The 16,042-nt window shown below is 43.1% G+C and overlaps 1 protein-coding gene and 1 long non-coding RNA gene across 18 annotated transcripts in view; one reads left to right on the top strand and one right to left on the bottom strand.

The window, feature by feature from the left end:
• LOC135989248 (uncharacterized) overlaps positions 1–16,042 on the top strand; it is a 39,498-nt gene that overhangs the window by 3,568 nt on the left and 19,888 nt on the right. For 11 of the 17 annotated variants that reach the window (XR_010606305.1, XR_010606301.1, XR_010606302.1 and 8 more), the window contains 6 exons: positions 3,817–3,911; positions 4,842–4,926; positions 5,025–5,137; positions 5,853–5,905; positions 9,989–10,309; positions 13,295–13,433. This is a non-coding gene — a long non-coding RNA (uncharacterized LOC135989248). Of the gene's footprint in view, positions 1–3,816; positions 4,014–4,841; positions 4,927–5,024; positions 5,138–5,852; positions 5,906–9,988; positions 10,310–13,294; positions 13,434–15,549; positions 15,656–16,042 lie in introns of all 17 variants that reach the window. The other 6 variants (XR_010606296.1, XR_010606295.1, XR_010606297.1 and 3 more) reach the window with 6 other exon arrangements.
• E2F8 (E2F transcription factor 8) lies at positions 2,906–13,727 on the bottom strand. Its single transcript, XM_065635957.1, has 13 exons — positions 13,686–13,727; positions 12,774–13,037; positions 12,340–12,496; positions 10,796–11,101; positions 9,966–10,127; positions 8,355–8,492; positions 8,002–8,211; positions 7,081–7,165; positions 6,332–6,842; positions 5,109–5,321; positions 4,254–4,383; positions 3,802–4,118; positions 2,906–3,079 (listed from the first exon to the last, which is right to left on the bottom strand). The coding sequence occupies exons 1-13, from the start codon at positions 13,722–13,724 to the stop codon at positions 2,906–2,908; spliced, it is 2,706 nt and encodes a 901-aa protein (XP_065492029.1). The 5' UTR covers positions 13,725–13,727.

Genomic DNA, 16,042 nt, shown 5'->3' with positions numbered 1-16,042 from the left:
TAGAATGTAATTCTCATTTTCTGAAGGGAGGTCTGAATTCAGAAACTTACTTTGGTGTCGTGGACTTTGCTGGGTGTGAAATGGCCAAGCCCTGATGGCCCAGGGGTTAAACACCAGGAGGCTGCAGCTTAGTCTCAACTCTGGGACTTTCGTGGCGGTGTAAGGAAATTAGACCCCAAATCCACGCCAGACTTTAGGATTTTAGGGGTCTGTTCACTGAGGCTACTTTGGAGACTCTTAGGAGCCTGTAGATCTATCGACTGTTGAGTCCAGCAAAGATTTTGTAACGTGGAGACAGGTCTTCGATGTAAAATTGCGGGACTAGTTTTTCCTGAGCAGGAGAGCTGGGCTCCATCCCTTCCTGGTCATTCTCCATGGATGGTTAAGGGAAATCTTCTGCCTGTCAAATGAGGTGAAATGCAGAGGTGAGGGTGCCATGGATGTGGTATTATGGGGTTTTTTGTAAGAAGGCGGCGAGGAGGGGTTGGGGCAGGACTGAGCTCACTGTTGGGGTACAGGGAAAGTTCATAGAAGTTTGTAACCACTCTGTGTTTGCACCCGTGCTGATTTATCAGTTGACATGTGAGGGAACTGAATCTTTATCGATCCTCACTCACATTGTGTAGATCGTGCGTTAATACTTGGAAAGATTTGCACCATAACCAACTTTGCAGGGAAATCTGTGGAGAAAGATTTTTTTTTTTTGTCCCAAAATGTCAGTATTTTCCCTTTGAGTTTGGCAGATAACTTAAAGGGAAAGGACAGGGAACAACCTTTAAGTTTCCCGGTGTCGCTTCATTCCTGCACATCTGTGCAGATATTGGGTGCCCCTAAAGAAGCGACTCTTGTTGAGAGGCTCTTTACAGCTCAGAGGAGCAGTCGGACCCGTACGCACTAGTCGGAATTTCGATTTAATCCCTACTCCACCGCGGCTATTGGAAGAACAGACTTGAAATATGCAACGGGAGCGTACACGCGTGTGAATTGTTATGTTCCTGGTGGTGCAGGAATCAAAGAAAGGGATTAGAAAACCGCGCTCGGAGAACTGGAAAGGCAGCGTGTAAAGAATTGAAGGGAGCCTGAGGCTCGGAGGGACTTGCCCTGAGCTCGGCAGCTGAGCACACGGGTACGGGGGTCGCGTTCTGGGGGTGCTTGGGGCAGGGGGGGCAGCAGTGAGCTCAGAACAAAACGTGGGTCACCTGGGGAGTCAGATGCTCTGAGAAGCGGTGGCTTTTCAGCCTGAAAAATGGATGAGAAAGTGAAGTTACAAAGCCTGCGTGGAGCAGCCGGCAAGTGGATTTTGCCAGGAGCCGAGGGACACCCGGCAGCGAGGCAGCTTTTCCAAACAGAGCAGTTTGGGAGATCATTTATTCCAACCCTAATTACTGTAGTTGCTTATTCTGTCACCTATGGTGTCCGAAAATGAAAGATTTGTAGTTTCCTTTGAGTAATGCAAGTTTCTATAAACCTTTGTACTTCTCAGATTAAATTGACAGCATGTGTAAGGATGATCAATCAATTATCTACTCACTGCTGCAGTGAGAATCCCCAATTTTCCAGCCTTTTTTCTTCTCTCCCCCTCATGTAGGAGTATTTCAGTAGTGATCCTATTCCGTCAAGTGTATTTTGTATTATAATTTTGCATTAGTAAAATCAAGCCAGTTATTGTTACCATATTAGCTGTTTTAACTGGTTTTTTTACCCAGTCCGAGCCCGAATCTTGGGCTTTGCTCGTGTTTCTCCTGGCCTAATCAGGACAGAAAAGCACCTTTCACCTGGGAAGGCAGATCCACTGTGCTTTCCTTTAATTTGTTAGTTATTCGTTCTTGTCTAAGATGTGTGTGAGGAGGCTTCATCTTTCTTCCTTAGGGCAAATATTCCCCAAGCTTGTTCTTAGGCTTGAAGCTTCTCCGGTGTCAAGAGAACCTATAAATTGTGTACAGTGGAGCGTACACCTGACTCAAATTCTAAGTTTAATAGAAGAGGTGAGGGAGTGAGCATTCATCTTCAGATCTTACTCAGATTTTCTGTTTAGCCTGAGGCCCAAGCCACGTAACTTCTCACTCCTGGCACATTCGGGCAGCACTTTCCAGAATACTCAAAGGTGATAAGGGTAGGTCTGAATTCCAAACTTCATTTTTTCCTCTAATTGTCATTACTAGGAAATGTAATCTCTAGTGATGGAATTCAGAAGTCAGACTGAGTTGCTCAAAACCCTTTCTGATGAAATACTGTTTTCTCTTTCTTCAGAACACACACGCAGCTGATAATAAAAAAGGAATTAGGATGCCAGTGAATATACAATGTATTACTTAACTCAAGTAATTTAATTGGATCAAACAAACAAAGTCAAATTTTGAGTTTGTTGTAAGTTTAATCTGAACAAATTGATTAAAAAATACAGTATAAATAATCCTTAACTTATATAAAACTTGATTAAGATTTTTTCCTTTTTTTTTTTTTTTTTACTAACTTTACAAAAGAGCATTATTGAACACAGGAGCAAGACGTTTTAACTATGGCCTTTTTGTTAAGACATAAAATATGTACACGCTCACAGTACTTTTCTTTGTGCAAAATATGTACTGACTGATAAACTGTACCTTTCTGTACAAAGACAATTTCAGCTTACTTTGCATAGCAGAAAAGCAACACAAAAATCACTAGATACACAACTTTGTTGCTATAATACTTCAGGTAAGCCTTTAAAAAAAAAAATAGACATTAACTTTCTCATTAAGAGCCAGTTTTAATTCTAAAGCATTTCATTAAGGCTATTCCAGTACTGAGGTCTTGCAAATACATGTCCAAACACACACATTGTCCATCACGCAATCCCAGACGTGTGCAGAGTGTTACCAGCAATTACACCTGCTAACACGTTCAGCAATCGGATATCCCAAAATTAATCTTCTGACACTTCAAGTTTTCGTTGAGGAATATACAGAGTTCCTAGAGAGATTCTCTCGGTACCATCTGAGTTTGCAGAGAGCGAAGATCCCGTGTTTGGTCCTCCTGGCGTGCGGAAAAAATGCTCTGTGACTGGCTGGGGCTCTTGGGGTTCCTTTGGAACAGGAGGCTGAAGAGAAGAGAGAAAGTGACTTTTGTTTATGGAGAAGGAAAAAAAAAAAGTGAATTCTAGTTTTAGGTTTCCACAGGCTGTTAGAAAAATCTTCTTTTTCCCCTGAAGTTTAAAAACTTAACTCCTTACTGAGAAAACTGGACCCATATTCCTTGATGAAGCTATATAGATAAAAATCAATGAAATAAAAATCTGGTTTCTCTAATCCTCTCCTATCTCCTTTTTTAAATACAAATAGATCTTAGGCAATATAGCATTACACAAAACATCCAGAAAAACTTCGTGGGGAAAAAAAAATATTTTAAAACCCCCTATAATGTCATCCTATTAAAAAAAGCTAAAATTAAATGCAAGAACTTGAGAGTAGATTAGGAGAGTAAGGAGGAAAGATTAAGTAACAAATGGACAATTTATTAATAAGTATCCTCTCAAATCTATGCAAAATCCTCCCTCTAAAGTACTTATATCCGCACATCTCGTCATCTTCCAGCTGGCTCCACTGCCATGGCAAACGAGACACTTGTTCTTCCTTTATAACCTCTTAATCATATTGAACTTGCGCTGCCCTTCACTGCCAGCTCTTTCCAGGCAGTGCTGATTTATAAAGATCAGAAAAAGGTGCATTTAAAAATTCTACCTGCTGTAAAGGAATTGCCGCACTACACTCCCCACTCAAGCCACCGCGGTCAAGAAGCTGCAATATATTTCTGTTTATTTACCTTCTCCTCTTGCAGGTTCGCGTTTTCCGAGCTCCGGCCGACACTTTCTGGTTGTGAAGAGAGCGGCACGTGCTGGAGCGCGGGATTTGCGGGGACTTGCACCCCAGCAGGTATCAGTCCCACGTGTTGCAGGGTGAAGTTGAGAACGGAAGGACTCGGATTTGGGGCAGAACTGGTGTTGCTGGAGCTGAGGCAGGAGTTGCTCAGCACAGGTGCGGCAGCGAGAGACGTCGGGGACAGCATTATATTGAACGGTGTTATGTGAAAGGCAGGAATGTTAACTGCTTTCAGTTCAGATGCCGTCACTGGAATGACGCCTGAAACAGAGAAATCAAGCGTTGGAGGGGATTAAGAATTGGGAATCAATCGCGTTGTCATTTCCTTCCTTCAGTGGCATGAATCTGGCCCACAGTTCTTTAAGCCAGACTCCTGTAAGCCTGTTCAGTACTCACCAGCGATGGGAGAGCTGTACGTAGTGTGCTGTACTGAGCAGATCCCAGCTTTCTCTTTATTAGAAATGCCGGCCTTGTTGCCGTGGGTGCACTGAGTCAGAGGAATAAGATAACCAGATGGAAAAAATGTCTGGAAAAGAAAAAGACAATCCACATTTACCCCAAACGTGTAATAAACAAGCATGAAGTTCTTCTCCAAAGTTGCATCCCTCTTGCCCTGTTGTTACTCGTTATCTTCCGTATCCCCAGGATTGTTTATTCCACACCTGTACCACCTTCTGTCTGAAATTAAACACAACTGACTCAAGGACATGCTCTTTAAAGTACGATTTCTGTGCAGAAGTTAGCTGGCTCCGTCTGGGGGTACTATTAGTACACAGTACTATTAGACTAGACAAAAGAGAAATCCTCAGACTGAGTATGTTTAATTTTTTCCCAGAAGAAACATCCAGACCCAGTAATCATCATGTCACCTCACTGCTGGATTGTGTTTTTCATAAAGCAAATGTTGGAAGACAATCCTTTTGCATTTACAAGTTCTGCTTCTGTCAACAGAACTGTTCTTTATTCTGGTTCTCTTAACTGCAGAATTCCAGATTTTATTGAAGAAGAGAGTTTCATGTGATTCTATTTCGAAGTATTTGAAAGCAAATACATATGAAGAACAGGGGAGGTAAGGGATCTCAACAATGCCTTCATCTACTTAGTCCTAGTTGTGATCTTCATCCCAATCGAAGCGTGGAAGTCACTTATGTCTCCCTATTTGTGTAGAAACAGAAGCCCTACATTCCTACAAAGGAAGGTTTTAAAAGCAAACTAAAGCTTTGCCAGGCTGCGGCGGCTGACAGAGCTCACCTCGGGAGCAGGAATGGCAAACGCTACAGGTATGTCTTGTTTAGCCTTGTCCTCCTCTTCTGGAATATCTTCTCTTTTACACTGCTCATAGCAACTTGCCGCGTTTTGATCTGAGGTTTCGGTTTTGTTCTGTCTCTCTTTCTGGAAATTGTCCACTTCGTGATTCACTTGTGAGCTACTGGAAGGTGGTCTTTCGTTTTTAATGGATTCTCCCTTTTAGAAAGAGTACACATAAAACCAAAGGCAGACATTGTTAGGACTTAACGTTCTCAATTATGGGTCTGCAATGATATTTATACGTTTTAAAAATGAGGAAGGGAAGCTTCCTCCTTTCTCCTGATTCCCAAGTTTGTGCTATAATAATTTCTAGTCAATAAGACAACCAGCTCCACGTTACCCCCTTGCTTCCTCACAGCCAGGGGATGTTTGACACCACTCATTGTCACAACACGCCGATGACACTTCACGACTTTTGGCAAGCACAATTAAAGCGGCCTAATAATTTACAGAGGCACTAAAACATTTGGCAACCGAGGAGCAGAAAGCAATCCAGACCCGGCTTCTCCATGTGTGTCAGGTGTATCCTAACCTCGTATTCTCTTTATGTGCTGCATTGTTATGCCGACAACAATCCAATATTAACAGTGTGCAACACCGGAAAGAAACATTTAGAAGGTATCGGGATTTGGGGACGTTCCCTGGCCAGTGATTTTTATGTGTCCACTTTCCTTCCTAACACCGAAGCCAAGAATGAGTGGCAGCCACTGGATGAAGATGAGCAACCTGAACTACTCCAGGTAAGTTTGGAAATGTTTTGGGAGTTGTTTTATTTTGACTAACATCTGTGCACTCCGACACATCCTGGAAATGAATATTTGGAGGGGGAAGAGAGGGGAGCAAGGAGAAAAATACAGCCTGAGCCTGGGTTGGCCTTTCAAAGATACGTGTTATATTGTGTACTGTATATTCTGCCTGATGCTTTGCAAACACCAGCAAGATTATGTGAAATTTTTATATATATATATATATATATATGTGTGTATAAACAAACAAGAGCCGGCCCCCTAAACATCAGCAAGCACAACAAATGAACGTCAGCCCTTCAAGCGTAATGTTGCTTAAAACACCTACACACACTGGTAGGCTCCTAAATCACTTTGAAAATGAGTAGGTGGCAACATCCTAAAGCTATAAAATGGCATTTTAAAAATAATTTAACTTACCAGAGAAGCACCAAATTTTTCCTCATCACTTCTAAACCTTTTAATAGAGTTATTCTCTTGTAATGCTTGTGATCTTTTAAGGCACCTCTGTGATGAAGTTTCTGATATCACAGTCGGTCTTTCTTTAGCCGTCAAGGACTTTGTCGGCTCATCCGTAGCAATCTGACTGTCCCCTTCCTCAGTGGTTATTGTATTTAATACTTTTGAATTCACGCTTTTCGCTCCAGTTACGTTAGCGCACGGTAGAGGCTGCAGCATGAAACTCGGGTTGTACGTGGTCACAGTGTGGGCTTGAGAAGGATGCAGATAAATGGCGTATGAAACACCCGAGTGAGGATGAGGTAGAATGAGCGGGGGGATCGCGCTGTGGCTCGGGGGACAGAGCCCCAGGGTCGGCTGCTGACAGGGGGTCACGTTCCGAGGAGCTTCGGGTTTGGGGGCGGCCTCGGGCGAGGACAGATTGAATTCCAGAGCAGATCCCGACAATTTCATTTTCAGCTCTTTCGCTCTCCTGAAAAGAAAAAAAAAAATCCCAAATATGTTTTAACACCTTCGTACACGATGCCCTGACGAATTATTTCCTACGATACAAAGACTTCATATAAACTTGCACTTTAAACAGAAAATAATAAGTGAAACGAGTAGCCTGCAGTGTGAGGGGTTACCGCTTTTTGCAGACCGATCACAGCTTTAACTTAATAGCCAGTAACAACAAAAAGCTTCTTGCTGTAACACTTGTGCAAACTTACTTGGATTGTCCTTCCAGCTGCTGTTTAGCGATTGCTGGAACCGGAGCCATTTGACTTGGGAAAGCTGATAAATTTGGATCAGTACCTGCTTGGAGAGGGAAAACGAAACAGAAGTGTTAGTACATCAGACAGAGCAGTTACATTTTGTCTTGAGGAGAGTGCGTTATTTATTGAGAAGACATCCAGACTCTGCGTTCTCCTCAAACTGCAGCCCGGGCTTGATTTGATCAGTTGGCTGCCAGGTTACAAACAACACATGTTTTTTCCCTCCAAAGACACCAAACAAGAACATCGATCGGCAATTTTCTGTCAATTTTACGGAATACAGAACTGCTTAGATACCAAGATCTAAAGCACAGTTTATACGACAAACCAGCGTGAGAGCAGTTCATAAAGATACAATACCCAGAGAATCAGCTCTACTACACTAACAGGCACAGCACAAAGTCAAAATAGTGATGTGTAGAAAAGGATTTAATATCATTCTTAAAGACAAAATAGTAATATACTACTCCTTGTGTATTTGGTGTGAACGAGGAGGCTGAAGTTCCCTACGGAGTGCTGAATTTGGCCCAGATCTCAATGAATATATTGACTTTGTTGCAACTGTGCAAACTGTGGTGGGATTTGATCCACCAAACTGCAAAAAGCCTCTACTGATGGCAGAGCTTCTGCACCGAACACTGATTATTTCAGTTTTATTATCACTATTAGTCTTGCGAAGCCTCACATTTACAGGCAACGCGTATTCTCCCCATCTTGTCTATTTTTGACGTTTCTTAAGGAGTTTGTTGCAAGAAGTCATGTCCACCCATCCACATCTGGGAGATGATGGCAAGCCTGAATATTTAATGCAAGAATACATCTGAGTTAAAAACATACTTAGAAAAAGATACAGAAATGTATTTTTCAGCCACTTACTGGCACTTATTTTAACTGGACTGGTCGGAGCAGATTGGATCTTTCTTCTGTCATTTTCTATACTTTTAACTAACTTGATCAGAGATGGATGCCGAGTGAAGTTTTGCTTTCCTCTTGAAGGAAAAAGGTTTTTTGAACACTGTTCTTTGGAAGTGATGGAGTCTGAAATAGGTGGGGGACAGGTTGTAGAAGTTGTTTCAAGTTTTGTATCTAAAAAACAGAAAAACACCCCAGAGAATCAATACATACCATATGCAGATTCAGTAATTAAAAGCAGTTATAATTATTGAAGTATTATTAGCAAGAGGCTCAGTATGAGCCCATCTACGATGTAAAATGATACAGACACCTACCCTGAGTATTTGGCAAGACCATGGGTCCCGTCCATTTGAACGCTGGTTTTCTACCTCTCTCCTCCGTAACGTGAACTTTCTTGATAAGCTCAAGGCTACTGAGAACATTCGCTATGTCATAAAGTCTCCTAATTTTGGCTGAAATAAAAGAAACAAATGTAAAGTATGGCGATTCCAACTAACAAATTAACATGTATCAGATTAAAAAAGTTATACCGTCCTTTCAGCAGCTAAAAGGAAAAACCTTTATAATTTTTTTATAAGAACAATTTTGTGGAACGGGTGTACTATGAAATCACATATCACAATATGGTTTGTATGTAAAATAGAATTACATAGGTAAAGATCTAGAAGAGAGAATAGTGCTAAGTACGTTACGCTAAATATAGCAAAAAACCCATTTTGAAAACAAGCTGGGCTCTGTGCAATGGCCAAATTTATACCAATTCTGTAGTGCAAATAAGTAGCTTAAAAGGCAAGTATGCACATGCAATGCTGAATATGGGAACTCAAATCCAACAGCATGATACATTATCCACATTCTGAGCTGTTGTCAGGTTGAGCTACTGGGGAAAAGCTTTAGGCAGCAGTAAAATTACAGGTGACTTCTCGACTGCAAAGCAAATGTGCTAAAGACAAAGCTGCTGCTCCTGAAAATTTACAGTCCAGCAAGTCATAGAACTTGGGACTATGTTTCTTAACCAAGAAAATGGTAAAATATGTGATGCCTGAAATGGTGTGGAATGCCCTGAAAATGCTTTTATTGCAAGACAGACCTTAGGGAGGAAAAAGAAAGAATGAAAACGAACAAAAAGCCCCTCTTGACAGCCCACCTGCCTCTCTGTGTTGCCATGATGCGGTGGAAATTACAAACTGAAACCAGCCAGGATCAGTTTTCTTTTTGCATAGGTACAATTCCACAAAAAAAAAAGAAGCAATGGAGTCTGTCTGAGAATCAAGGGAAGGGTGTAATTTTCAATGAAACCCATGATTAATTCTGGATCTCTCAAGAGCAGGTACATTTTGGTTATTAAAGATACGCAAGCCTAGACTTAGAAGTACCTTTTTCATTTGATTGGGGAGGGAGAGGGGGAAACGTGCAGGGAACTGAGAGCAGCGTGAAAGAGTGAAGAAATAATTGGCAGTTAAAGCACAAGGTTTCACTTCCTCTCACGTGTGAGTTATTAACAGGACTTTCACAGAATTTCTTTAGATTTCCAACAAGTAAATTACATGACCAGAACACAGATTTGCATGATTCTGGGGTATCTTTCATGAAATGATGCTGAAATCTTTGACAGGCTGCTTGAGGAAAGAGAAATTGTTACCGATAAGAGGCTTTGTGATGTTCCTTAAGTAGAGAGGATTGAATGGACTTTTAATGTGGTCATGATGTCATTACGTATCAATGACTACACACAAGCAGGTCCCTGTTAAAAACTGTGCAAGGTGTTGAGTGGGTTTTTGGCAGCTCAAATGTGTTTATGGCAGGAAGATTATGGTATTTTACACCGTATAAACTTGTACTAAAACAGTTCATTTAGCCTCTGCTTGATATTTCCATTTAGAGTAAGATCAAAAAGCAGACAGCTACAGCAGTGTTTTACTTACTTTTAAACTTGCTTTTATCCAAGTCTTCTAACTGGTCTTCTCCAATCAAGATTTTAGCAGCGACTTCAAGGCTCACGATTTGAGGGGTCGACACAAGAAACAGCATCACAAATTTCTGACTCATCACTCGCAAAGACTTGTCTTTCCTGCTATTTACTGACGCTGCAGCAGACAGGGAAAGGATTAAAGTAATAAGTGACACGCCAGCTACAAACGTTTTTTTTTTTTTAAAGTGAAGAAACTTGTCAGTAACAATTATTATAAGAACAAACAACACAGCAACTAGGCAGGGCCGACGTGAACTCCAGAGTCATGTCTCTACATGGCAAGAATCAGATAATTAGGTGGGTACCAAGTCTAAGTACAAAGAAGTGAGTGTGATGTTTCGCCCGTGCACGTTTCCTATTGTCTGACAACTTGTACTCTTAAAGATGCTTAACTGCAGGTTATACACTGTATTTAACAATCCTTGACTAACATTTCTTCCACGAATCAAGTGTAAATTAAAAAATAAATTAGCGGAGTAATTTACACTTTTGGTTTCTGTAGCATTCAATGGTAACAAATCCTGCAAGCGGATTTTATGTTGGGTGTGTTTTATAGTTTCACTTGATGCCCCCTTGTTCTTGCACTGTAAAAACAAAATACGTGTGCAAGAATTGAATGAATAAGAGAACTGAAAGAGCGCAGAGGACTTCGTACCACAAACAGCTGGGGTGCCTTTCAGGCAGTAGCATTTCAGGAAAAAAAAAGTCCCGTAAATGTTTTTTCCAAGTTCATAGATATCACTACAAGCACATATTATTCTTGGCATTATAGAGGATTCTTACCAGCACGAAATTCCATTCCTGGGAGCTCGACAAAAGACATTTCTGAATGCTCAATGGAGCCAAAAGACCTCGCCATGTCTTCGTTCCTTTCACCATCGAAATCAAACTCGTGCTCATACTCCCTTTTCTTGATCATCTGAATTTGCTGGGTATATTTGTTCTCTTCTCCAACTTTTTTCAAAGCCTGCAGGGTTTTTGAGAGATTGTGTCGCCCGTGCCAAGCATACCTGTTTTTGGCAAGGCGGCTCACCATGTGGAGGCTTTCGAGCACGTTCACAATATCATAAATGCGCCTACGTTCCACATCTGAAAAAAAAATTTTAAAAAATATTAGCATGACATTTCTACTACATAAAATGTTTTGTTGTGTATTTACCTGAATCATGGTTTGCACCGAGAAGGGATCAGTTTCCTAGATTTCCCTCTACTCTTAATGTACGTCTAAGCAAGTATATATTACAGCAAGTATATTAATATACTTCTAAGGCACTTTTTCCAATTCCTTGTTATAAAAGTTTCTGAAAATAGCCCTCACAGATCTTGCCAGCAAGCAGAAGAAAACAATTCTTGCTTTAGATACGGAAGGACTTGCTTTTCCACAGTTATCCGTGGTTTACAGCATTCCCTGAGAAATAAAACTTGAAATAAATAAAAGAAATAAAGAAATAAAACTGTTGCCAGAAGAGCCATTAGATGGGTTTCAATACAGCTTTATAAAAAACCAAAGCATTTTAAATTATTCATTGCACCAATTTTAGATCATCTCATTAAATACCCTTGGCAAGTCAGGATAGACAACTGATTTGTAACTTGGTTTTATACGTTATTTTATTAACACGCTGTCCGTTTCTCTTTTCTCTATTAATTCCTTGGTTTATGCCTAGGCATCTTCCAAAAGAGATGTTATTTTGTACAAAATAGAAATAGAATAAACATTTTGTTTAATTTGCAATTTGTCCCTCTTCCCCAAGATACACCTGAAGATATAATGACACAAAAACGACAGTGTTATAATCTGTAGAATACTGTAATTTCATTGCTCTTTGATTAAAAAAAGCTTCAGCTCAATGTTAGCAACCTGGACTCTGGGTAGATCATTGGCGCAATACAAAAATAGTGATATAAAATGAGAACGTTAAATGATCACAGAGAGCAGAAAGTAGCTTCTTGCTTTGATGTCATGACTGGACAGGAACTTGTGGGCTCAGTTTGAGAAACGCTGGTTCCTGCCGCAAAAATCCAGCCTCTAATCTTAGCCACCATCTCTAGATCCACAAAAACTGCAGCTGGTTATTTGTGGTATCAGCAGTAATTTAGATGTTTAACGTTAAACGTAATTCGGAGTTTCACGATTCAGCTCACTGAAGAAACTTCAGCTTTTTAAAGGAATCGCTCTAAGAATGAAAAGTTTAAAGCCGGGTTTAAGTAAGTTTGAGAGTTAACGTTATGCGCTCAAAGTTTTACAGAGCAAAAATGTGCTAGCGCGAATGGGAGGTTATTGGCACATCTGTATGAAGGAATATATAACATATACAGCAACTTACTAAGCTCTTCAGCCACTTCATCGAGGCAAATGTAATTATTCTCGGTGGTGCTGGGGTAATCAGGATATCGAGCTAAGAATTTATGACACAGTAATCCTAGACTTTTCTCTTTGCGACTTGGATGAGATTTTTCATATTCATCTCCTGATAAGTGCTCCTACATGGAAATAAGAAAGAGAGAATTTTTTACAATCGATAAAATACAAAGGCCCAGTGTTCTCCATTTGTCATTAACACCTGTGAAATCAAACCAGCAAAATGTTACCTGTTGCATGTAACTAGTCGATATTCTGACTTATATTTGGTAAATACTCCAAAACTAAAACTGAAAAAATGTTGTAGTATGTTAACGTATAACTTTTTATACTGAAAAAACAGCCTTCGGCTAACTTTAAAAAGAAAAGGTAAATAAAGACGACCCCTTTACAACATACCTGCAAACAGGGTTTTGCCGGCAGGACGTCCCTTGCGTTGTTTGACAGCTCCCGGCGCTGCTCTCTGCTCCTAATCTCAGGACTAGCGGCGCTGATCAGTATTTTGAGGTTGGAAGTGGGTGTCCATGGGTCGGCCGGGGGGGTTTCTTTGGGTTTCGGGGGTGTGGTGAGGGGCTGGATCTCCGTCAACACCGACTGTGAGGTAGCTGCTTGTTTCAGAGGAGTTTCCAATACGTTCCTGTGCGGCTCAGAAGAGCGATTTTCCTACAAAAATCGCGATGTTAAGAACCAGAAGCGTTGCGATCCATTTATCGATAACGGTCAAAGTGGGACAGAAATTAATTCCATTTTTTGGGTAGCTCGAAGCCAAATGTTAGTGCCTTATTCTGAACAATCAAACCCCTTCCCTGAAACCATTTCTTTGTGCTTTTAGCTTAAGAAAAAGGGCCCTTCGTATTCTGAAGGTAATTTTCCTTTTTTAACTTGAGGTAATTTCCCCTTTTTTTTTTTTTCCCCTTTAGGGAAAATACAGTCAGAACGTTAATCCGTTGGAGAAAGCTATAAAGAATGAATGAAACACCTTTTCTTAAGGAAAAAAAAAGGCACGGGGAGCAAGGAGGAGTCCTGCTTGTTACGAAATCGGCGGATAAAGGTCGCCAGGTAAAGTTTTCGGTACTTTGCTTAAGGCTCGGAAATTAAAGCGAAGGTCCCAGCGCTCCATCCCCACCGCCCCACTCTTTTTTTTTTTTTTTTTAATCCCGCGTTCGTTACGAGCGAAGCGGTTTCGCGCCCCGAGGTTCTGCAAACGGCTGCGAACGGGCCCCCGGGGGCGGGGACACAGCGGCCCCGGGGGGTCGCCGGTTCGGTTCCCCACCCCGCCGGGAGGGACGCGATGCGGTACCCAGGACGTACCTTGTCGCCGGTCCCCATCTCCCCGCCCGCCTGTTGCATTCTCCCGCCGCCGCGCTCCGCATCGGTTCTGCGGGGCGGGAGGAGCGGAGCGTTAGCGGGGAAACCGGCGGGACCCCCCCTCCCGCCCACGCCGTGGCCGGTTCCCGCTGCCGGTTCCCGCTGCCGCCCGGCACCGTCCCGGCTCCTCCCGCCTCTGGGCCCGGCCCGCGCGCGCCCGGCGGCCCGCGCCCAACGGCCCGGCCCCGCCCCGCCCCACCGGCCGCTCACGGCTCAGCGCCGCCGATTGGCCGCCGCCGGCGGGGCGGGGCCCTTCCGGGATCCGGTTTAAACATTTGGCGCCGTCGCTGCGCTTAGAGAGCCGCTCCTCCCTGCGAGGCGCGCGGGAGGCGGCACGCACCGGGAGTGGCGGTGCCGCCGCGCGGCCGCTCCCGGGGCGGATTTGAATTCAACCCCTTGAGCCGCCGAGGCGAAGGTGGGGCGGCCCAGCCAATCGCCTCGCGTCCCTCCGCCCCGCGCAGCCAATGGGAGCGCGGCGTTGCCCCGGCCGTTCCCTCCTCCCGCCGGCTCTCGGGCCGGCCCGGGGGGGCGCTTGGCGGGTTCGCGGCGCGGGAAGCGGGGCGCGCGCCGCTCCCCTCCCTCCCGCCTTCCCCCAACGGCCGCCGGCGTGAGGGGACGAGCCCGGCGAGGGGCGCTAATTAGTTTAGTGCCGCTAATTATCTTCTGGCGGGAGCGGATGGGGGGCCCGGCGGTTCCCCAGGCTGGGTTCCGAGGCCGAGCCCGCCCGGGGAAAGCTCCGTCACCTCATGTGGAGCTGAAGAGTCCAGTAACTCGCAGGCTCTGAACTGTGAGGAAAAGCAGAGAGAGGGAAAAAAAAAAAAGGTTTAATGACTCACCTATTGCGTGCGTTATTGTGGGGTGGGATCAGCAGCTATTGACTTCTTGGCCAAGAGGTTTTCTTGGTGCCCCCTCAGATAAGATTTAGTCGCTGTCTGGTGTTAGAACGGGCTGTTGCGCTTATCGCGGAGGTTACAACACGTTTGGGGTTCAAACCCGCTTTACTTCAGGCATTGTTTTACGCTAGAGCCAGGACCGTGTAAAGACAAAAGCTTTTTAATGTGACCACATAATTTTCTGAAAGGAACTCTTGTAAATTCAAATGGAAAAATTGCCCGAGTCACCTTCACTCCCTGGTGTCACCAGCCATGTAACAGCCAGAGTTTATTCTCTTGCCTCACCTCAAACAGCAGGGTTTAGGATTGGGTGGATATTTGCTGTTTTTCCGTGTTTGTGCTTTGATGCAATTACTCTGTATTGGCTTCTTTTTGCAAAAGGTGCACTGGGAGGTGTAGCTCTGTGTCCCACTAGCCCAGAATTGGTGTGGGACGCAAGAAGTCTAATTATAAATGGTAAAAAAAACCTGTGGGGTTTTGTTTGTTCATTTTTCAGGGATGGTAATATTTGGTGGAATTGGAGTTACTTAAATGAGGAACAAATGCATCCGTGTATTGCAGAAATCAAACTGGAAACAAACAAACAACCTCCTGGCTTTTATATTCAAGCTGTTGCTCAGTTACTTTTTTCATTTATGCTGAGCTTTGAAAATTGCCCTTATCCCCTAATCAAGAAGCCATTATCCCTGTTCAAACACATCGTCATATCCCTCGTGTCCTTTGCTCCGGGGAGATCTTTCAGAGTGTCAAACTTAGCCTGACGATCTGTTTGCTTTGAGAGCATCGGGTATTTTTAAGCGAAGGTTAAAAGAATCGCTGACGTTATTACCGTTATTGAAATAATTATTCTGCTGGTGACCTGCGTGCCTCTTGTGTGGTCTTCCTTACTGTGCTGCTGCCTTTGTCTTTTCGAGATTATAGAAATACACGGAGCAGAGGATTGATGTGCGCAGCTGCAGCCATCAGCTTAAACTTTGTATTTCCTTCTGCTCTTGCTTGAGCTGCTCTCTGTAGCCCCAGGTACAAGAAGTTAAGAAACAGGTCTTTTAATGCATGTCCTTGAAGCTTTTTGCATGACGATTCTCATATGGGGTGTTTGCTAATTGCAAGGGATGTGCTGAATCAAGATACCACCTGATGCCAGAAATCAGCGATTTCATCTACGCTGGTTCAGCTAAAGAGTTACTCGATACATCGTCATGCGGATTAAAGATATGTGTGATATATCCTAGTGGTTTAGCGAAATCCAGCGAATGATAAGAGAGGATTATACATAAGGTGGTAAATAAGTCAAGAATATGCCATTTGAAGTGCTTCTAGTGCCTGTATTGTAGTTAAGATGCCTCCTTATCTTGCCCGTAGATATTTTCCTCTCCCAGTAACAGTATCAGCTATGCAATTAGCTAA

The sequence above is a fragment of the Caloenas nicobarica genome, chromosome 5, assembly GCF_036013445.1.
Source record: "Caloenas nicobarica isolate bCalNic1 chromosome 5, bCalNic1.hap1, whole genome shotgun sequence".
NCBI classification, from domain to species: Eukaryota; Metazoa; Chordata; class Aves; order Columbiformes; family Columbidae; genus Caloenas; species Caloenas nicobarica.
The sequence above is the reverse complement of the archived record's forward strand: the minus strand, read 5'-3'. Positions and strand labels throughout refer to the sequence as shown.

Bases quoted from the DNA above. Each gene is read 5' to 3' on its own strand.
- E2F8 (XM_065635957.1), bottom strand. From the start codon at position 13,724: ATGCAACAGGCGGGCGGGGAGATGGGGACCGGCGACAAG. The intron at 11,102-12,339 runs GTAAGTTGCTGT...TTTTTTTTTCAG, and splicing joins TGAAGTGGCTGAAGAGCTTA to ATGTGGAACGTAGGCGCATT. The intron at 8,212-8,354 runs GTAGGTGTCTGT...TCTGTTTTTTAG, and splicing joins GGTCTTGCCAAATACTCAGG to ATACAAAACTTGAAACAACT.